Below are 24,492 nucleotides of genomic sequence, written 5' to 3'. Positions count from 1 at the left end.
AAATTCAGCTGACGATAAACAACAGAAAAATCAGAGTATATCTTTTAATTCAACTTAAGAATTTGATATTTATATTTTCCAAGACTTACATGACCTAGACTTGCTAATTTTAGTATTTGTTTTACATGGGCACATGTTATGTCTTTTATAATACCATCCAAACCGGTTCACTGTAATGTTGTGTTTAACAAAATGGCAATTATGAACAAACAGATGTACACGCATACCGCAATAAAATAAAGACAAAGGTAGGACATATCTTTTATTTAAGCATAGTTAGGAACATCTAGAGTTTGTTACGATAACCAGACGCACATTCCAACATTTAAACTAGTTGATTAACAAATAAAACGTCTTGTTGATAAGATTGTGTGGAAATAAAGTGCAGAATGTTGAATAGTCAATTTAAAACACGTTAGTTTTGAGTCTTTAAATTCTTGTTCCCAAAAATACACTTTACAACGAAATGCTATAAGATGAATATAGTTATAAAATGTATTCTGTATATACCAATACTATAGTATGGCAAAATTATATTTCTTGTCATGTGCACTATTATGTGTCTTTGTGAGCTTATTGCGTATTCAACATATCAGATAATACCTTAATCTTAATTTCACACAGATTTTACAGCAACTGAATTGAAACCCAGTATTAAGGAATCAAATTCAAAAATAAGAGGACCATCAACTCCTGCAACCAAAATAAAAGGGAAAATTTACAAAGATAAGACATTGAATAAAGGTATGTTTGGATCGCTTGGGTGGCTCCCGTCATTGTGATACTGTACTACAGTGAATTTTTGTATTTTTGTCTTTCAATTTTGCTTTTGTGCTTTGTCTATATGCCTTTTTTGTTTTTCTTTGTTGACATATTTGTTTGTTGTTTATAGTGATTAAGATTATAACAGAATGTTGACTGCTGTACACCTATTTTCGACATTTTTACCTTTTATGTCCGTTTGTTTTGTTCACACATTGTTGTCAATATAATGGAATTTTATGCGACTGTCATACAAGTGAGAGGTTTAGCTAGCTATAAAACCAGGATTAATCCACCATTTTCTACATAAGAAAATACCTGTACCAAGTCAGGAATGTGACAGTTGTTTTTCAATCGTTTGCAGCGGTCGATTTCGTTAATTACTTTTTGTTAATACATGTTATAATAAAAGTTCACTGATAAGTAAATATTGACATATTTTAAAACCTCAGACCAAAAGTGTTGTTATGATTACCAAGGTCAGAGGGTGAGATGATCGTAATGCATAAGGTTCTTTCAGATTATGCCTGTACATGAACCAACGCTATAATTCGGTAAATCGCGAAAAATGATAGAGAAGGCATATGAAACTGTTGTCAAGTAATGTAATCAGATCGTGAACAATCTTATGTCGGATAGAACTACAAAGACAGACTGCTCTACATCATTTAAATGTCATATACAGTATAAACACACAATGTATCTATGCTATAATCGCTTTTCAGTGAACAAATAAACACGTTCTATATTTCTATACTAATTGTGAAGGCCTCTAAATGAATTATACAGTAGCTTTTCCAAATATTTGCAAAAAGCGAAATATATATATTAATTTAAGATTTCTGATCGTGTTTCAATCATTTTGTAATTTCAGGTATATGGTAATTTTAGATTTTAATAAGTAGCATTAAAGACTTTACTTACCTCTTTACTTTTGTTTGGGAAAGTGCAATAACAGTTTAATGTCATTGGATCTGGTTCTTCAGTTCATTTGTGTAGTCTATACAAGCAAACTAATTAAACAGTAAATCATGTTGGGAAACCGTGTAACTTACAAACGAGCTTTGTATACTTATTCCAATCGTGATAGAATCAATAAGGCTATACTATTTTTTTTCAATTATTTTACGTTAGCTTTGACAAAACCCTTTAACGAAAAAAATCAGTATTAATATACTTAATATAGATTAGAAACAGTTAACGTTGGTTTAATGAGCAATAGTTTTATCTTTATTAAACGTGCAAATAATTAAATGAACTCACTTTTTACATATCTTCCCAGTCTTCGATCTTTAGAATCTAGAAATGTTGTCTTAACTTTTATTATACCGATTTTGTCCTATTCACGATTGTTACATTTTGATTGAGGGTGGATTTGCATAGCGGATGATACATGTCGATGCTGCTGATCTCGCTCTTTTTGAAGTCACGCGATTCTCTCGGTTTTTGCTTGTTTCCTTGATTTGTCTTGATCATTTTTTTGAACATCGGTAGACTACTGTTGCCTTATTCAGACATACACATCAATGAATGCATTTTTACGAGTTTTTTGCTCTCGGATTGAATTATTAGAGACATTAGTGTTTTACATGTTTATAAGATAAGCAGATATTGTATGGATTTCAATGAGATAACTTAACTTATAGACCAAAGGATAAACATGTGAATATTGACAAGTATTTGTACCGTACGGCCATTAAGAATAGGCTAAACATTACCCTATACTATTTAGTAATCTATAAGGTCCCGGTATGACAAAATGTAAAATAATTCAAGAGGCAAAAAAAAAAAAAAAAAAAAGAAAACAATAACGTGATTTCTACTTTAAAAATGTCAACCAATTGATCATAACACTGGATATATCTGGGTAAAAACAAATCTTATATAGCTTTATACGAATTGAAAACGACAATGGAAAATGTGCACCAAAAGAAATCACACATATATAATGTTAGTAAAACATCAGATATTAACCTGATTTAAACATGAGCATGTTGCTGTCTGTCTGTATTATGACTTTACGAATCAACAAATTATACTATAGATTATATACGACAAAGTATTTTAACATAACACGTTTTTAATCTTTACATCACGGTAGTAATGAAAAAAGCCTTTAGTACATTTCGTGGTTATATATCTCAATGCCACGCAATGTCAATACAGATGAGGTGGAAACACTGAATGATTTGAGAAGATTGGAATCCTGTCTTAATTGTACTAGACCACCACGTGCAATCAATAACTGTTTGGCTTAAATTTCGCAGTGCTGCTTGCTTGGCGTTAACAAAATTTTTTCAGTGTTTTGGTAAATTGATTCGAAAATACAACCAATGACAAGATGATTACTTGAAAGAATCCTATTATGCTCGAGACGGAGCGATACAAAATGTTTCAATAGGGTAAGCATTTATTGATGTGCATGTATTACCCGAAAAGCGAATCCATGCTTTTTCAAAATTGTTGCGAGTTGGAATAGGACTCAATCGGTTAAGTACAGATAAAGTCTTTTGGCCATATCAACAGCCTTCTACACTTAAGGCACGTGCATGTTGTGTTGCGTACAAACGACGCTCTATATAATGATACTGTGTTGAAATTGTTCAGATCTTTGATTAGTGGCAGCGATAATGATATCATACCACTCTCAGATAGACAGAAGACTGTTTGAATGTCATGTACATCATAACAACATGAACTTATCTGAACAAAATGCTTACGTCATTGGATCACCTTGCATTTCTGGGTTTCATGAATCTTTAGGCTTTCGGTTGGTCCATTGCAAAAAAAAAAGGAAGATTTTTGACACAATACAAGAGATTGATTATTAAGGCGTATCAGCCGATAATATCAGTTTCAGACAGCTTAATTATTTCAATGCACTCAGAACAAATAAACAGTATTTTCATAGAATAACTTTAAGACAATACCACAACAAAATTCTTCGTCAGAAGGTCATTATATTGCTATTAAAGAACTGTTCAAAGATACCATAATCATACAAGTTCACACTAGACACGCGTATCATCTTCATAAGACGCTTTAGTAGCAATAAAATCAAAACAGTTTAAAGTGCAGATTCATTAGGACTAGGAAAGAAAGGCAAAAAAAACCAAAAAAACAAAACATAAGTGCTAAATACGGCTTATGCAATCTATCCCTAGGGGAAGAAAACCTTAGTATTTAGATTCTTTTAATTTTATTTCTAACAGTAATTATTTTAAAAACGAAACGTCAATGATCTTTCTTGTCAGTCAAACTGACCTTTTTATTATATTGATTTAGAAATACATATTCTTATTGAAAAAGAATTTGATGAAATTGAAAGGTAATATGTCCTTGACATGCTTAATTTAGTTTAAATTTCTCCAGTGCATATACTTTTTGATAACTAATTGTTTATATAGATATGAAACATTTTTGCAGCAATTTATTTGAATCACTTGTATGAAAAATCACCCGTCTCCTTTAGTATGATTTTTTTTAAATAATAATATTTGAAATTCTTATTTCTATTATAACCTGATTTACTAGCTTATGTAAACACAAATATTGCAATATTCTTTCTTAGTCATAAATTGTTGACCTCACTGTCAGATACAGTGGCACTACCTACTTCCACTGCTTTAAATTGCGGAATTATGAAAAATAAATAATGGTAGCACCTGCGACCCTAGTTGCTATCATTTTACTCCACTTAGTGTTCTACTCAAATAGCATGCGTAACAAAATTATAATAAGTATTTTTACCCCTACCATATAGTAAATGGCCTCCTCTGATTCTGTTATATTAATAATAATTTCTGAAATTTTATAATAAAATGCAATTGCTCATGTAAATATTGATATCATATTACTTTTCACTGAGAGTTGGCATGTTGTCCCTTTCATATTTTATTCAGGATAGATTATTTGGCCACTTTCATTTAATATTGTAAAATACCCAAAGTCTTTGAAGTGTTCAGTTCAGTCACAATTCTGTTAAAATGATTTCAATAACTTTGTAAGTAAACATTACACGCCAATCGTCCTCAGCTTTAGTATTGTGGCGCCTTCCATAAACAATTGACACCCCCTATTATGTCAAAAAGAAAAAAATATGAAATATCTGCCAATTATAGAAGATATATTGAAGCTCAGTGGATGAAAAAACTAAATACAATTAGGCCATTTAGAGTCAACATTAAAAAAGAATGACTTTAATATATCTAATTTCATACACTTTGACTTTCATTCCTAAAAAGATATGATGACGTCATGTTATTGTGACATCATAACATTACCAAGGAACTAAATCTATAACATCTTAATGATTGCGTAGTAAAATGTCTATCGTGCAGTTAAGAAGAATAATAAAGAATCTGAAGAAGGCCAGTGGCCGAAACGTCTTACAAGATGGTCTATTTACTACGATAGTATAATACATGTTCCCTATTAGAATTTTGAAACGAGGAAAAAAGAAAAATGTTAATAAAAATCACAACTACCCAAAAACGAACAAACAATTGGTATCACATATATCACATCATTATTTTCCTATAGTTTCTATATTGTCACCCAGCTTTGCAAATAAAAATAATCTGTCCCCGTTAATTGAAGACATAGAAAAACAATAATGATATGTAAAGGGCTCATTTCAAATTCTTCAATTTGTCTTAAGTGTAACGAAAGGAAGGTATTTCTAATAAAAAAAGTCATTTCCTGTACCAAGTCAGGAATATGACAGTTGTTATCCATTCGTTTGATGTGTTTGAGCTTTTGATTTTGCCATTTGATTAGGGACTTTCCGTTTTGAATTTTCATCGGAATTCGGTATTTTTGTTATTTGACTTTTTCCACTTTCAGACATTTTGCGATAATTGTTCAAAATTAATAATATTAATATATTTTAAAATAGCAAAACATCAAATCTGTTATTATGGGACTAAGTTTATCATATCTATCAGCCCTTTCTGCAATATGTATATACATAAATACGAGTAGGAACGACCATCCCATACGAAGCGGAATGTTCTGATAAAACGTTTGCAAAGGAAGTGTTTGTTTCATGTAGTGCTACTTGTTTGGCAAATACTCTAAATCTACTATGGTTATTATTGATATGAAAACCCTTTCTAACTTCATATTGAATGGAGTTTAAAGAGAGGATTTCGGTCAATCGAGTACCATTTTGATTGCGAAAGAGCCGCTTTTGAAATTGAAGCAAGACATAAGTAACTATTATGAATAAATACAAGTGAACGAAACATACTCTATTTTTCTAGTTCTATCGATCGTAACAACCGTATACGGAAAAATCATTTCAGAATATTGTTCACAACCGTATACGGAAAGGTAACATATAGGTAACATATTTTGAAAATTATACGTTGGTTTAAATTTGTATTCAGTCCCTGTACTTATGTATTATATATGCAAAACAATTTCATTCTTAAGTTTGATTACATTTTAAAGGAAAAATGTTGGTTTGTTGTTCTAGTCATGTTCTCTTTTTAAGGAATCACCAACTAGATAATAAAGCGGTTGTTCAATGGCTGCTCAGTCATCGCCGGGATTTTATGCTCATACTTTAATAAGTAATTTGGCAAATGTAGAGCGTACTGAGCATTGTGGTCATCGTTCAGGCAGCTATTTTACTTCTACACGTCCCTTTTCGTTAAATTGGGCTTAAATATTATCTGTTTAAAAAGGCTGATGACGTGATTTAAAACAGTTTTTGTTTATTTCTTTCTCAATTTGTTTTATTGAGCAAAAACGAGTAATCTTATTATTGGTTAAGAGAAAGTTTGGGTTACTTTAACGGCCAACTGTAACATTTAGATAACCAAATATCAGTAAGAGGAACACGGCAACAATTAAGGTACTTTTTGAAATTTGAAATAAACATATCTTATTGAAGTGGTTATTTGTAAGACAATTCACCTTAAAAAAAATGTTATTTTTTCCGTAGATGCTATGACTGGTGTTATATTAATTATTGATAAGAGATAACATTGTTATACCTCATTCCTTCTTTTTCTCAATAAAATCCTTAGACTAAATATTTAACCCGACGACCATTACCTGTATCTTTTATGATATTGGGTTGTTTTGCGTAATTAACTGAATACATTCTTTATTCTTTTATAAGTATCCTCTACAGTTTGTTAGATCCATATACCTATCCATTTATTCGTCTGTTTTGTCCATGGAAAAAACGAATCTCACTGCTGCTGATTTGTTATACAAACATTTTGTCTATGCTATTTATGAAATTGTTCGTAAAAAAAATCCAGTACTTATCGAGAAAAGTAATTAAGTATAGGATGAGAATTAAATAATGGAAAACACGAATGTAAAATTTACGATAAGGGATTGTTCATCCCCAGAGTATTAAGAAAAAAAACACTTTCATATACTAAACAATAGGTAAACGGATATATTTACATACGTGACCTCATCAAGGTAACAATATCAATATAGACGAGAATCACATGATAAGTAGAAATGCACAATTTCTCATCATTTTTTCATCACCTGAAAATTAAAATGTATGTTTTTAGAGTCTTGGCATTCTTAGTGAAACGTTGAAGAATGTATTTAACAAATTTTATTACCGGTCCCATTAGGTTCCTTCGTCCAGTTACGCACGTACGTAATTTTATTAGAATTGATTCGTCAGAGCAGCCTTCAAAAATTTATAACAAAAATACGGAACTTCAAGGTAAATGAAAACAGGGAAAAGTCCATAAAAACCGACAAAATCAAACGTCATCAACCAACGGAACAAGTAAACAAATAACTGTCATATTCCTGACCGACTTGGAACTGCATTTTCCGAAGAAAACTGTGGGTTAAACCTGGTGTCAATTTTGATTTCAAAGTCCAAGTTTTGGTACTTTATTAATTGTAGTAGTCCGTTTGTATATGCTTGATAAAAACTCTTTTTTCTTCAAAGCAGATAATTACATGTATATTCTTAAAAACTTTCTCTATCTATTATCTATCCCCTTGCATTCTCAAAGTCTTTACCGCAATGAATAAAAAGTTGTATTATTTGTTCAATCTATTCAAAATGAATTAATAACAGTAAAAATGGTAACTCACGATCGATCCTGTTGCAAGATACCAGCACAATGACTGTACAGTGTCTTAAATTGTTGCGTCTTTATTCAAGTGTGTCAATATTTATAAGAGATAAGTAGTCTTGGTGCGCTCTGATAATAAAATGAATGTATAGTTACAAGTATATTTGTCATCACCAATTCAAATCAACCATAATTTGTTCTTTAAACTGACAATCTTGCACAGATAATAATTAACTAAATGTTTGTGTCTGCATTTATAAGGATTGTTCTTATTTTTACTTCTATTTATTTAAAACATTGTCGTGACGTCAGCCTATTCATTTACCGTGAATTCTTTTTCTAGAATCAACGCTTCCTAAATCTGTCGCTGAAATTGACTCACCAAATTATATTCAATTGTTTCCTTTGTGCGCCGTATTTCATTAAGTTTGAATTGGTTAATTTACTGATTTCTGTTCACTAATGGAATTAATTTAAAAACTTACCTTTAATTTGTGTAAGTCTTCAGTGGGAATCGAATCCGTCCTTGAAATCTGTTATCTGTGACTGACATCAACATATCGACGAAACTTCTCGGCTACGAATGGGTTACAATTTAGATGTCAATTTTATATATATAAATGAACATATGATATACATCGGTACAACGGACACACAGGGCGTTTGCCTTTATATATACATAATAGGCATTCGTATAGTATAAGTTTGCAGCCGCGAGGTTGGCATGTTTAAGATCAATGAGTTAAAAAGTCAAGTTAAAGGTAGGGACTTGTGGGTTTAGGTTCGAATCCCTGTATTCTCTTTGTTGTCCCTATTCTTTTTTTTTTCTTTTTCCTTTTTTTTGTTTGTTATTGTGGATATTTTTTTGTAATAATAGCGAGTTTAACCGTTTATTTTTGGATTATTATTATTGGCTATTTCATATATTTGAAACGAAAATGATTACATTCAATTTGTCCATTTTTGTATTATAAATATAGTATGATTTCATCTGTTTTACTACATAATTTTACAAATGTTTATTCGCAAATTCCAATGAGAATAAATGTGTCTAGAATTAGGCTTCTTGTTAGAAATTTCGGTATTTGGTCGGGTTCCCCATTTTCATTCTCAATTTTATTAGAAATAAGTTCGAATATGTCTTATTTTGTAAACACAGATAATATTCATATGCCTGATAATTTAAAGGCAGACGTGTTGTGTTATATTTGTATTTTTCTATCCAATTAATTGTGATCTTAGATTTATCAATGCCTCGTTGAACATGATAACATGATTATTCAAACTCACTTACAATACCTTCTAATTAAGAACAGGCTTTAATTTTGAAAAGACATTAACACAATAGTTTAAGTTATAGATACAATGGATAAGCGTTGATTCATGAAAAACAAACCATTCGCCCTCCGGGTTCATGGTTTCTTTTTCAAGAATCAACGCTTATTCATTGTATCAATAATACTGAACATTATGTATATGTAAAAGAAGTCGGTTAATTTTGTTACTTAAACAGATTGTATCTTACTAAAGGCAACAGTAGTATACCGCTGTTCAAAAGTCATTAATTGATTAAGAGAAAACAAATCCGGGTTACAAAATAATACCGAAGGAAACATATCAACTATATGACGAAAACAAATAATTACTATCACCTGCATCACTAAGAGTGTTCATGTCTGTTTCTATATAGATCATTTCAATGTTGATTGCATTATATTATTATATTAGATACCAGTAAAGTCGTCTGATCTAAAATTTTACCAATTGTGTCTTATGCCGAATTGTGACATGTTGACTGAGTGTGAATGCGAATGGCGGTTGATGGAGACGAAGACATTGTCGACGCAGTCAGTCTCGCTCCCTTTAGAGTTCATGCAAGTCCCTCGGGTTTTGTTTGTTTCTTTGCTGTGTCTCCTCTTAATCGATCTACGAAATTTGAACATCGGTAAACTACTGTCGTCTAGATTAATATATATGTAAATAGTTCTGGTAATCATATACTAACATTTTCATAAATATTTTTTTTAACTGGAAATTGCGTACTTCAATGTAATAAATGTTAACATGATAGCATTGAACAATACAAAGTGTACTGTAACAGATGAAAATCTGGACAAATAATGTCTTTTCAAACATGCTTGAGATCACAATTTTTGAAAATCCAAAACGTAATACTAAAGTGAAGGCTAATATATATATATATATCTGAAAAGTTTCATTAGTACAAGAAACTACATTTTCGAAATCATACAGTACCTTCGATAGTCGTTCAACTATATGCAAAACAACATAGTTTTTATTAAATGTGATCTATAAATCCCCGGCAAAGAGAGAAATGTACCATAAGACATACGGAATTGCATGATTAATATTTTAAAGCTGAAACTTAAGAAGATGTTTTCAAAACTGTGAAACGATGAAGCTTCAAAATGTTGTAATATTGTTCCATCATGGACTTCTTTCTTTAATGTATCGAGTAATCCTTAAATCTGTCTTTGATTAAAAGTGTCCTTTCTTTTATAACATGTATATGTCGACAAATACAAAATTGTATAACCTTTATATTTTTAAGGATGCTTGTTTACGAGCATTGAACTTTAAATATGTGTTTATCCAGAATATTTTGATATAGAATTCTTCGCTATACTGTCATAATACAATGCAAACAATTATTGTTTATCTAAAAGGATAAATAGCCATATCTGATTTGACAAATGCTAACGACGATGACTTATCAATAGCAGACCTAACCGCAGGTCTGGTTTAAAACAGAATTGACTCGAGGACCTGTCAAATACAGACTTTTCTATAGGATATTTCGAGGAGATATGTCAACATACTGGTCAAAAGCAGACCTATCCACAACTTTTGTTGTGTGCACTATGGAAAAGAAGCAGACATAAGTCTGGTCTGCGACCTATAAAGTCAACTTCCGAACGTCTGTGTCTGCTTTAAATATGTTAAGATAATTTGGAAAGCACAAAAAAAGTCTGCTCCAATTTAATTCAAGTAAATGCTTCACCGTAACCATCAAAATATGATAAATTTTAAATGCTCGTCTGACGAAAGTAATCTTACCATGACCCCACTTTAATGGACTCGTTGTCAGCATTGTAGTATGTGTTCAGGTATAATTGTCAATTGATTTGAGGACCGGGCCAATATTTCTTATTGAATCATTGTAAAAGGTAAGTATCTTTCCGCCATGGAGTCCTCCCTTGATTTCATTTTGCATGCTTTTTTCGTCGACATTTAGGCAGTGAGACCTTCCTTTATCTCAAATATTTTCAACACATTACATATTAAGCCTGGTAAGAACGCAACGCTTTGGCGCATGTAAAATGATCTAAAAACCATGCAGATGAAATAATGCCGTTTAAAACCGAATTATGTATTCGTTTTACAAGTATTTATAACTGTATAATTCTGAATCATTTTCAAATGGAACGGTGGTGAAGGAACATAACGCTTTGATTTAAAGACTTCTTAAATAGGCATAAGTAGTTTACCAATATTCAGATCTCATAAATAATTAGAACATAGCCCGAAGCATAACATTATTTGCAGCTATAGGCTCACTTTATAAACGATTTTTTTTTATTGATTATTGATAATTGAACATTATTTCAAATGTAAAACTAAAAATATTTCCTATCTTAACTGTTAGCTGCAGAAAACAGGAGTATTCATGTTCTTACATAAACGGCCATCAGAATTACTGTTGACATGTTATTCTTTTGAATACGAATCTTTAAATGTATTTTTTTTTGCAGATAGCAGTCATTTAATTGCGCTTCAAAGTGTATTTGTTGTGATTGCAGTTATCCTGGTAATACTCTGCATACAAATCGGGATTGGCAGTAAGACACTTTTCCTTTTAATACCAGACTTATATATTTTGTGGAAAGTAACATGAGTAAGATTGAATGAGATTATCATGATTTCAACCACATTCACGTTTAAGTTTAAAACTACATGTGTAGCAGATATGGAAAATATAACCTTTATTGATACATTATATCAGATAACGTGAGCGATTTAGGCTTATTTCTATGATTTCCTTCAAGTTGTATTTACCAAATTTGTGTATTGCTTTCGATATTAGACAAGCACGTAGCTTGTATGGATTTATGGAACCGCTTTTATGGATTTACCTTCACCAGAAACGCTCAAAGCCGATTATCTGAAAGCCAAGAAAGTATAATAACCTAAACAGTTGAAGAGCTATATGACCAAAAAGGACATAAAACGTCAGTGGTTTTCGTTGATAAAAAATGTCATAAATTCATAGAAACTGATCCAATATCAACCCATTTAGATGCGAATCATATCTCTGGCCTTACATTGTTACTGTGCTATGTACGCAACGTTTCTGTTTTTTTCGGAATTGTGTTTTTTTCCAGGGCTACCTTCATCAGAGAACCTCCCATTTGTTTTTGTTTTTCATTTATTTATGTTTTATTACTGTTTTAATTTTTTCAATTTTTTATTACAGTTTTTATTTTTCAATATGTTAAATAGTTTTTAAATTGATTTTTTATTTATATTAATTTGTGAATTTTTGAATTTGTTAATTTGAATTTGAATTTGAATTGTTTATTTTTCAAACTATTTTAACCTATTTCAATTAATGTTAAAATAAGTGTTTCATGGTTAGAAAGCTTTGTCATAGAATATCAGTTTACATGTGTTGTTTACATGACTCAATAATTAGTTCGTCACAGTTAGATATTTAGTAGGTACTGAGGTTTATACGAATTATTTTATAGCTCGTTTGACTAATTCACCAAAGTTTCTATTTCTTTTGCATCCTATTGATAGGTTTTATGGCACCTATTGTAGAATCTGTATTGTAGATGCCAGTAGTTCCTGAATACTTTTTGATTTTTGTACTTTGTACTTTGTACTTTTTCTTTAATTTATCTTATCCGTCTTGGAATTTGATTTTTTATATAATTTATTTACCAATTTCAGTTTATATCCTCTAATTATTAGTTTTTCAATAAAGAGGGTTTTTTTCTGGTTTGAAATTCACTTTCAGTGTTGGTGTTTCTAAGTATACGAACACCTTCGCCTTTAATAAAGGATGTAAATTGAAATAAGAAGATGTGGTGTTTGAATTGTGGTCGTTTGAGTTTTTATGAATATATTGGAATTATTCAGTATTCTTTGTTAAGCATTTCAGGTCTAAAACATCAGTATTTTTGAAGCGTTCGCCTTTGAAGATTTCAAGGTCTAGACATTTTATGGAATGATCATTGCATTCATAGTTGAAATTTAGCAGGTCGTGTTGTTTATTTGCATTTTCAAACAGGAAATCAATTTCAGATATTTTTACTTTTACAACCAGTAGTCCGTCATCTCTCATTCTATTATGAAAAATATATTTTTCAGAAATTAGAGAGTTTTAAAGGATAGAGTTTATGTAATTGTGAATAGCAATGTCACATATTTCAAGGGAAGCAGCTGCTCCCATTGATGCTCCAATAATTTGTCGATATGAATTTCTATGAAAGGTAAATTCATTATTGGAAAGGATGAGTTTTGTTATTTCAACCAGAAATTTATTGGTAGGTTTTGTTAAAGGATATTTAATCTTTTTCATGTTTATCAAGCGCTTTTTGTAAAGCTTGTGTGATTTCCTTTTATCTGAGATTGGTATATAGAGATGTTATATCATATGTTGTAAGTACTACAGTATTATCAAATGTACAGTTTTCAATATTTCTTAGTAAGTCACCTGTGTCAGAAATGTTCATTTTTAGTGTTTTTACTATGGGAAGTAAAAAGTAATCTAAATATCGTCCTATCCTTTCAAGGGGTCCATTACACTGTGATATAATTCGTCTACCAAGGAGATTTATCGTTGTTATTTGATTGATTTCGTTTTCAATGTTTGTTTTTAAATTTCACTGTCCAGTTTGACAATTAAAGAAGGAAATATGTGTTTTCACATAATCTTGATCATTTTTAATGTATTTGAAAGATATTTCATCAGTACAGTTTTCTTCTTTCATTTTGTAAATTACTTCATATACTTTTTTCTGAGTGTTTGGGTGGATATTGGATCAACTTCTAAGTAAAATTTTATTTGTCAATGCCATCCATCAGGCTTGACAATTATAGGCATAAGACCAAAAGGGGCCTTAAAAGAAAAGACTCTTAGTTTCCGACTTTAATGCCTACGCCTAACATACGGCTATGTTATTTATTATGGAAAGCATATTATCTGTACTATAATTATCAAAGTCGTTTGTTTTATGCTTAAAAAAAGCTAATGCATAGATAAAATATTCTACATATATGTATGCTTGATACCCTAATATTCAATTATTAACTATAAATAAATCAAACAAAAATAAACAGCTGGTAAAGTAATTATGCCTATGACCCTGACATCTATCAAAGGACTGCGAGTTGCTTTCACTTCAATTTTTTATAACTCTGTATCATGGACTGATGAAGAGGGTCGTCAAGTTGGTTACATATTCCTTATTCCTTATTCGTTACTTATTCTTTATTCCTTACTTATTCGTTACTTGTTTCTTATTCCTTATTCGTTACATATTCGTTACTTATTCGTTACTTATTCGTTACTTATTCGTAACTTATTCCGTATTCCTTATTCCTTATTCGTTACTTATTCCGTATTCCTTATTTGTTATTCATTCGCTTTTTAATATATTGCCCTCTTTTAATACTTGTTTTTCTTTTGTTTTTTTACTATGAGGTAAGATATTGGTTCGAGGAGGTAAGATTACCCTGTCAGCGCGAATGTGCCCGCTTTCGCGCTCGATTGATAGATACCCTGTTACTTATTTGCTTTTAATGTGTTGCCCCCTTTTAATGGTTTTTTTTTCTTTTTTTTAATCTCTGGTGTTAATTATTGGTTCGTAAAGGTGACATTACCCTGTTATCGTATGTACCCGTTTCAGCACTCGACTATTACCCTGTTACTTATTCGTTCCTTATTCGTTTGTTATACGTTGCACCTATTAAAAAAATTCTTTTTTTTTCTTGTGGTGTTAACTGTGGATCCTTAGAGGTGAAATAACCCTATTGGTGTGTATGTACCCGTTTCAGCGCTCGACTGATACCCTGTTACTTATTCGTTCCCTATTCAATTTTTATACGTTGCATCTCTTTAATTTTCTTTTCTTTTATTTTCTTGTCTCTGGTGTTAGCTTTGAGTTTTTGAGGTAAAATAACCCTATTAGCGCGTATGCACCCGTTTCAGCGCTCGACTGATACCCTGTTACTTATTCGTTCCTTATTTGTTTGTTATACGTTTGTTATACGTTGCACCTTTTTAAAAATTTCTATTCTTTTATTTTCTTGTCTCTGGTGTTAGCTATGGCTTCTTAGAGGTGAAATAATCATATTAGCGCGTATGCACCCATTTCAGCGCTTGACTGATACCCTGTTACTAATTCGCTTCTTATTCGTTCTCTACTCACGTTTTATACGTTGCATCTCAGTGCTCTCTATTCTTTTATTTTCTTGTCTCTGGTGTTAGCTATGGGTTCTCTGAGGTGAAATAACCTTAGTAGCGCGTATGTTCCCGTTTCAGCGATAGACTGATACCCTGTTACTTATTTGTTCCTTATTTGTTTGTTATACGTTTGTTTAACGTTGCACCTTTTAAAAATGTCTTTTCTTTTATTTTCCTGCCTCTGGTGTTAGTTATGGATTCTTCGAGGTGAAATAATCCTATTAGCGCGTATGTACCCGTTTCAACACTCGACTGATACCCTGTTACTTATTCGTTTGTTATACGTGTGTAATATGTGGCACCTTTTAAAAAATTTCTTTTCTTTTATTTTCTTGCCTCTGGTGTTAGCTATGGGTTCTTAGAGGTGAAATAACGCTAATAGCGCGTATGTACACGTTTCAGCGCTCGACTGATACTCTGTTACTTATTCGTTCCTTATTCGTTTGTTATACGTTTGTTATACGTTGCACCTTTCTAAAAATTTGTTTGCTTTTATTTTCTTGTTTCTGGTGTTAGCTATGGGTTCTTAGGGGTGAAATAACCCTAATAGCGCGTACGTACCCGTTCCAACGCTCGACTGCCACCTTATTACTTATTTGCTACTTATTCGTTCCCTATTCACTTTTTATACGTTTCATCTCTTTAATGCTTTCTTTTCTTTTATTTCCTTGTCTCTGGTGTTAGCTATGGGTTCTTAGAAGTGAAATTATCATATTAGCGCGTATGTACCCGTTTTAGCGCTCGACTTATACCCTGTTACTTATTCGCTACTAATTCGTTTGTTATACTTTTGTTATACATTGCACCTTTTTAAAATTTTCTTTTCTTTTCTTTTCTTGTCTCTGGTGTTAGCTATGGGTTCTTCAAGGTGAAATTACCCTATTAGCGCGTAAATATCCGTTTTAGCGCTCAACTGATACCCTGTTACTTATTCGCTACTTATTCGTTCCCTGTTCACTTTTTATACGTTGCATCTCTTTAATGCTTTCTTTTCTTATTTTCCTTGTCTCTGGTGTTAGCTATGGGTTCTTCGAGGTGAAATAACCTTATTAGCGCGTATGTTTCCGTTTTAGCGCTCGACTGATACCCTGTTACTTATTCGTTCCTTATTCGTTTGTTAAACTTTTGTTGTACGTTGCACCTTTTTAAAAATTTCTGTTCTTTTATATTCTTGTCTCTTGTGTTAGCTATGGTTTCTTAGAGGCGAAATAACCCTATAAGCGCGTATGTACCCGTTCAGCGCTCGACTATACCCTATTACGTATTCGCTACTTATTCGTTCCCTATTCACTTTTTATACGTTGCATTTCATTAATGCTTTCTTTTTTTTTATTTTCTTGTCTCTGGTTTTAGCTTTGGGTTCTTCGAGGTGAAATAACCCTATCAGCGCGTATGCACCCATTTCAGCGCTTGACTGATACACGGTTACTTATTCGCTACTTATTCTTTCCCTATTCACTTTTTATACGTTACATCTTTTTAATGCCTTCTTTTTTTTTCTTGTCTCTGGTGTTAGCTATGAGTTCTCCTATGTGAAATAACCATAGTAGCGCGTATGTACCCATTTCAGGGCTCGACAGATACCCTGCTACTTATTCGCTACTTAGTCGTTACCTATATACTTTTTATACGTTGCATCTCTTAAATGCTTTCTTTTCTTTTACTTCCTTGTCTCTGGTGTTAGCTATGGGTTCTTAGAGATGAAATAACCCTACCAGAGCGTATGTACCCGTTTCAGCGCTCGACTGATACCCTGTTACGTATTCGCTACTTAATCGTTTCCCATTCACTTTTTATACGTTGCATCTCTTTAATGCTTTCTTTTCTTTGCTTTTCTTGTCTCTGGTGTAAGCTATGAGTTTTTAGAGGTGAAATTACCCTTATTGATGAAGAGGGTCGTCAAGTTGGTTACATATTCCTTATTCCTTATTCGTTACTTATTCTTTATTCCTTACTTATTCGTTACTTGTTTCTTATTCCTTATTCGTTACATATTCGTTACTTATTCTTTACTTATTCGTAACTTATTCCGTATTCCTTATTCCTTATTCGTTACTTATTCCGTATTCCTTATTTGTTATTCATTCGCTTTTTAATATATTGCCCTCTTTTAATACTTGTTTTTCTTTTGTTTTTTTACTATGAGGTAAGATATTGGTTCGAGGAAGTAAGATTACCCTGTCAGCGCGAATGTGCCCGCTTTCGCGCTCGATTGATAGATACCCTGTTACTTATTTGCTTTTAATGTGTTGCCCCCTTTTAATGGTTTTTTTTTCTTTTTTTTAATCTCTGGTGTTAATTATTGGTTCGTAAAGGTGACATTACCCTGTTATCGTATGTACCCGTTTCAGCACTCGACTATTACCCTGTTACTTATTCGTTCCTTATTCGTTTGTTATACGTTGCACCTATTAAAAAAATTCTTTTTTTTTCTTGTGGTGTTAACTGTGGATCCTTAGAGGTGAAATAACCCTATTGGTGTGTATGTACCCGTTTCAGCGCTCGACTGATACCCTGTTACTTATTCGCTACTTATTCGTTCCCTATTCAATTTTTATACGTTGCATCTCTTTAATTTTCTTTTCTTTTATTTTCTTGTCTCTGGTGTTAGCTTTGAGTTTTTGAGGTAAAATAACCCTATTAGCGCGTATGCACCCGTTTCAGCGCTCGACTGATACCCTGTTACTTATTCGTTCCTTATTTGTTTGTTATACGTTTGTTATACGTTGCACCTTTTTAAAAATTTCTATTCTTTTATTTTCTTGTCTCTGGTGTTAGCTATGGCTTCTTAGAGGTGAAATAATCATATTAGCGCGTATGCACCCATTTCAGCGCTTGACTGATACCCTGTTACTAATTCGCTTCTTATTCGTTCTCTACTCACGTTTTATACGTTGCATCTCAGTGCTCTCTATTCTTTTATTTTCTTGTCTCTGGTGTTAGCTATGGGTTCTCTGAGGTGAAATAACCTTAGTAGCGCGTATGTTCGCGTTTCAGCGATAGACTGATACCCTGTTACTTATTTGTTCCTTATTTGTTTGTTATACGTTTGTTTAACGTTGCACCTTTTAAAAATGTCTTTTCTTTTATTTTCCTGCCTCTGGTGTTAGTTATGGATTCTTCGAGGTGAAATAATCCTATTAGCGCGTATGTACCCGTTTCAACACTCGATACCCTGCTACTTATTCGCTACTTAGTCGTTCCCTATATACTTTTTATACGTTGCATCTCTTAAATGCTTTCTTTTCTTTCACTTCCTTGTCTCTGGTGTTAGCTATGGGTTCTTAGAGATGAAATAACCCTACCAGAGCGTATGTACCCGTTTCAGCGCTCGACTGATACCCTGTTACGTATTCGCTACTTAATCGTTTCCCATTCACTTTTTATACGTTGCATCTCTTTAATGCTTTCTTTTCTTTGATTTTCTTGTCTCTGGTGTAAGCTATGAGTTTTTAGAGGTGAAATTACCCTATTAACGCGTATGTACCCGTTTCAGCGCTCGACTGATACCTTGTTACTTATTCGCTACTAATTCGTTTGTTATACGTTTGTTATACGTTGCACCTTTTTAAAATTTTCTTTTCTGCTCTTTTCTTGTCTCTGGTGCTAGCTATGGGTTCTTGGAGGTGAAATGATCCTATTAGCGCGTATGTACCCGTTTCAGCGCTCGACTGATACCTGGTACTTATTCGTTCCTTATTTGTTTGTTATACGTTTGTTATACGTTGAACCTTTTTAAAAATTTCTTTTCTTTTCTTTTCTTGTCTCTGGTGTTAGCTACGGGTGCTTAGAGGTGAAATAACCCTATTAGCGCGTATGTACCCGTTTCAGCGCTCGACTGATACCCTGTTACTTATTCGCTACTTATTCGTTCTCTGTTCACTTTTTATACGTTTCATCTCTTTAATGGTTTCTTTTCATTTATTTTCTTGTCTCTGGTGTTAGCTATGGGTTCTTCGAGGTGAAATAACCTTATTAGCGCGTATGTCCTTGTTTCAGCGCTCGACTGACCCCCCTTAACTTATTCGTTTGTTATACCTTTGTTATACGGTGCATCGTTTTAAAAATTTCTTTTATTTTTATTTTCTTGGCTCTGGTGTTAGCTATGGGTTCTTAGAGGTGAAATAACCCTATTAGCGCGTATGTACCCGTTTCAGCGCTCGACTGATACCCTGTTAATTATTCTCTACTTATTCGTTCCCTATTCACTTTTTATACAATGAATCTCTTTGATGATTTCTTTTCTTTTATGTTCTTGTCTCTGGTGTTAGCTATGGGTTCTTAGAGGTGAAATAACCCTATTAGCGCGTATGTACCCGTTTCAGCGCTCGACTGATACCCTGTTAATTATTCGCTACTTATTCGTTCCCTATTCACTTTTTATACATTGCATCTCTTTAATGCTTTCTTTTCTTTTATTTTCTTGACTTTGGTGTTAGCTATGGGTTCTCCGAGGTGAAATAACCCTAGTAGCGCGTATGTACCCATTTCAGCGCTCGACTGATTCCCTGTTACTTATTCGCTACTTATTCGTTCCCTATTCACTTTTTATACGTTGCATCTCTTTAATGCTTTCTTTTCATTTGTTTTCTTGTCTCTGGTGTTAGCTATGGGGTTTTCGAGGTGAAATAACCTTATTAGTGCGTATGTACCGTTTCAGCGCTCGACTGATACCCTGTTACTTATTCGTTTGTTGTACGTTGGTTATACGTTGCACCTTTTTAAAAATTTATTTTATTTTACTTTTTTGTCTCTGGTGTTAGCTATGGGTTCTTAGAGGTGAAATAACCATATTAGCGCGTATGTACCCGTTTCAGCGCTCGACTGATACCCTCTTACTTATTCGTTCCTTATTCGTTTTTTTATACGTTTGTTGTACTTTGCACCTTTTTAAAAAATTTTGTTCTGTTATTTTCTTGTCTCTGGTGTTAGCTATGGGTTCTTAGAGGCGAAATAATCCTATTAGAGATTTCCAATAAAATGACATACGTACCTAACTCGACGTACGCACGTAACGGGACCGGTTATTGCTAACCTATTAATTTTGTTAAATACGTCACTCAAGTTTTAACTAAGAATTCCTAAACTATTAAACCAATTCATGATAAAGTTTATCAATATCAAGTATTTCTAAGATGATGTAAAATAAAGAAATCATGATTTTTATATATCACGTGATTATAGAGATTCCCGCCAAAACTTCACTATCATAAGACCACGTATATACACGTATCTTTACCTATTATACGATTGATTTGAGTTGTCTTTCATGGTTTTGACCATGATTTTGTTTTTCGATATACTTTGCAAATGAACCTTTTATTATTTAATATTTGACATGCTTTTATTTGTCGTTATCAGTTACAGTTATAAAACATTAAGAGACGAATGTTTTATAATATTTAATTTCAGTGGGTATTTATTATTAGACAGAGATTTTTCTAGCAATTTTAGAAATATCGAATTCAAAGTGTTAGTCAGAATTTGTCTCTGTTAAAGTTGATAACTGGGATTGCATCATACTTTATTAAGCATCATTTGAAACGTTCTCTTCTTCTGCAGTTAATCTTGTTTATTTACAATCTCCGATTTTTTTTCCAGAGAAAACGTTCGACAAAGGGATGTGTATATTTTTTAAAAACTTTATACAGGTCTTTTACTTCTTTCAATTTTAATTGTTGACATACACTTTTCTTTCAAATGAAAGTCAACTAACGTTACAAAAAAGAATTTTGTAATTAAAAATGATATATGTAAATAAATGTGTACACCAATTCGTTATATAGATTGTAATTTGCAAGGTGTACTTGATTAGCAATAGATGACTAATCTGCATATAAACATTGACCGCTGTGGAAAGTAAACTAACAATGTATAGTACATAGTAATAGGCTAAAAAAATGTCCAGTCCCCAAGTATCTCTGATTTAAAGTGGACGAGAATGCCAATTTATATACTTGTTACATTTTTATAATGCCACTTCAGTCTTTACAGTAATTTTCTTTTTAAAATTAATGTCCTTTTAATTAGTAAGGATTGATATTGTCATAGTTGTTTTTGGATTAAGACAACTCTTACTAGTCCAATTAGAAATGGATTAATTCTTAAACTATAACATATTGATTGAGGTAAGCAAAAATTTTTAGTTTCATTTTTTGTCTCGCCTCAGAGATATATATTTATATATATAGTTAAACTCTACGACATATCCATGCATATGATCACCAGTGAAGGTGATACACGGCTGAAAACAAATTTTATATTCATAATTACTTTAAATATGTATATATGTGTAAACCAAGCTCTGTGAAGGAAGGTTTTTCCAGGTTGTTCTTATGTCGTGCTGTTGCACCAGTGTCCCAGGCTAAGGGGGAGGGGCTGAGCACTTATTCTTTATGTGCCTTTCCCATGTCAAAAGCCTGTGGTTCACTTGTTGTCGTTGGTTCATATCTGCTATATTTGTTTTTCGTAAATTGTTTTGTTTTAAATCAGGCCGGTAGTTTTCTCAATTGAATTGTTTCATATTTTTCAAGTTGGTTCCTTTTATAGTCGACCATACGTTATAAATTTTTCTCATTGACGAAGGCCGTACGGTTGCCTATCATTGCTTACATCCACTTCATTTCTTATTGGCAATCATATCTTATCTCCTTATTATTTTTAATTTAACTAAATACGTTTAATATTCTCAGGTAATTTAACATGTAAGAATCAGCTTTCAGTACCTGGAGGTACTTTAAGATCGGTACTCTGTGTCTTTCATCATAAAAATGTAATTGTTTTGGGCTTAATTCAATATTGATTAGTTAAGCTATTTCCAACTGAATTTTACCGGTTTTATTTCTATATTGTGCTGTTACACCAGAGTGTTGATCGCTGGTAAACGCGTTTAATCATGCCAAATTCTATATTGGCTTTCCCAAGTCAGGAGCTTTCAATTCAGTGGATGTCGAGAACTTATTTTACGCATGCATCTCTTTGCTACATAGTTCAAGTTTTATAAATGTCTAAGTTAAAAGCAATAGAGATCATAGAAGTATGTTTATCAAATGATCATGTCTACTCACAATTAAAACAGAGAAAAAGGATTGACTCGTCGGACTAAAACGAAGCACAAAAACAGCAATTACTAGTATTACCAAATAAACTCCATGTACCGATCTTAGAGTATTCACAGCTACTGAACACTATCTTAAAAACAACTACAACTTATAAATACAGAATAATTATCCAGTTTTGAATATTAATCAATTATTTCGTACTGTTACACCACTGTCCCAGGTTAGAGAATCCGTTAACATGTTTAATTAACCCCGCCACATTATGTATGGATGTGACTGTCCGAAGTAAGGAGCCTGTAATTCAATGGTTATCGTTTTTTGCTGTGCTTTCGTTCATTTTTTTGTACATTAGTTAGGCCGTCGATTTTATCGTTATAGTTGTTTTACATTTGTCATTTGTGGTCTCTTATAGATGACTATTCGGTATGGGCTTTACTCATTGTTGAAGGTCATACGGTGGCCTATAGTTGTTAATTGCTGTGTCATTTGGTTTCTTGTGAAGAGTTGTCTCATTGGCAATTATACTACATCTTTTTTGTACATACCACAAATAAAGTAAAAAAATACATAAACACTCTAGAAAAGCAAGACCTTGTGTCATGTCGTAAGCACAGAATGTCGGTAGGACTATTAGTGTTCATAACTGTATAGTAGATTATATGTAGTTTCTATAAAATGTAATGATAATTCATCAGTAAAAGATACATGATTATTTGTTAGTGGAATTATATATAACTTAATAAATGAATATTTATATTAAAAGAAACATCAAAAACAAGAATATGTGTCTATTAAATTACACGCCAGTATCACATTTCCGTGTTAAGTGAGCTCTTAATTCAGGACAAAATCCAATTCAGAATGTAGCCTTAAATTTTTAAATCTTTAAAAATCTCTTTAATGCTTTCTTTTCTTTTATTTTCTTGTCTTTGGTGTTAGCTATGGGTTCTCCGAGGTGAAATAATCCTAGTAGCGCGTATGTACCCATTTCAGCGCTCGACTGATTCCCTGTTACTTATTCGCTACTTATTCGTTCCCTATTCACTTTTTATACGTTGCATCTCTTTGATGTTTTTTTTTCATTTATTTTCTTGTCTCTGGTGTTAGCTTTGGGATCTTCGAGGTGAAATAACCTTATTAGTGCGTATGTACCGTTTCAGCGCTCGACTGATACCCTGTTACTTATTCGTTTGTTATACGTTGGTTATACGTTGCACCTTTTTAAAAATTTATTTTATTTTATTTTTTTGTCTCTGGTGTTAGCTATGGGTTCTTAGAGGTGAAATAACCCTATTAGCGCGTATGTACCTGTTTCAATGCTCGACTGATACCCTGTTACTTATTCGTTCCTTATTAGTTTTTTTATACGTTTGTTGTACTTTGCACCTTTTTAAAAAAATTTGTTCTGTTATTTTCTTGTCTCTGGTGTTAGCTATGGGTTCTTAGAGGCGAAATAATCCTATTAGAGATTTCCAATAAAATGACATACGTACCTAACTCGACGTACGCACGTAACGGGACCGGTTATTGCTAACCTATTAATTTTGTTAAATACGTCACTCAAGTTTTAACTAAGAATTCCTAAACTATTAAACCAATTCATGATAAAGTTTATCAATATCAAGTATTTCTAAGATGATGTAAAATAAAGAAATCATGATTTTTATATATCACGTGATTATAGAGATTCCCGCCAAAACTTCACTATCATAAGACCACGTATATACACGTATCTTTACCTATCATACGATTGATTTGAGTTGTCTTTCATGGTTTTGACCATGATTTTGTTTTTCGATATACTTTGCAAATGAACCTTTTATTATTTAATATTTGACATGCTTTTATTTGTCGTTATCAGTTACAGTTATAAAACATTAAGAGACGAATGTTTTATAATATTTAATTTCAGTGGGTATTTATTATTAGGCAGAGATTTTTCTAGCAATTTTAGAAATATCGAATTCAAAGTGTTAGTCAGAATTTTTCTCTGTTAAAGTTGATAACTGTGATTGCATCATACTTTATTAAGCATCATTTGAAACGTTCTCTTCTTCTGCAGTTAATCTTGTTTATTTACAATCTCCGATTTTTTTCCCAGAGAAAACAA

At 32.2% G+C, this 24,492-nt stretch overlaps 1 protein-coding gene across 2 annotated transcripts in view; it reads left to right on the top strand.

Moving 5' to 3' along the window:
* The window catches only part of LOC127729412 (uncharacterized), a 133,960-nt gene that overhangs the window by 23,304 nt on the left and 86,164 nt on the right, over positions 1 to 24,492 (top strand). For both annotated transcript variants that reach the window (XM_052237245.1, XM_052237244.1), the window contains exons 3-4: positions 625 to 744; positions 11,603 to 11,689. In XM_052237245.1, the coding sequence (XP_052093205.1) occupies positions 625 to 744; positions 11,603 to 11,689 (207 nt within the window). The remainder of the gene's footprint in view (positions 1 to 624; positions 745 to 11,602; positions 11,690 to 24,492) is intronic.

This window comes from Mytilus californianus, unplaced genomic scaffold (assembly GCF_021869535.1).
Source record: "Mytilus californianus isolate M0D057914Y unplaced genomic scaffold, xbMytCali1.0.p SCAF_2, whole genome shotgun sequence".
Classification (NCBI taxonomy): Eukaryota; Metazoa; Mollusca; class Bivalvia; order Mytilida; family Mytilidae; genus Mytilus; species Mytilus californianus.
This window is presented reverse-complemented; position numbering and strand designations above follow the sequence as displayed.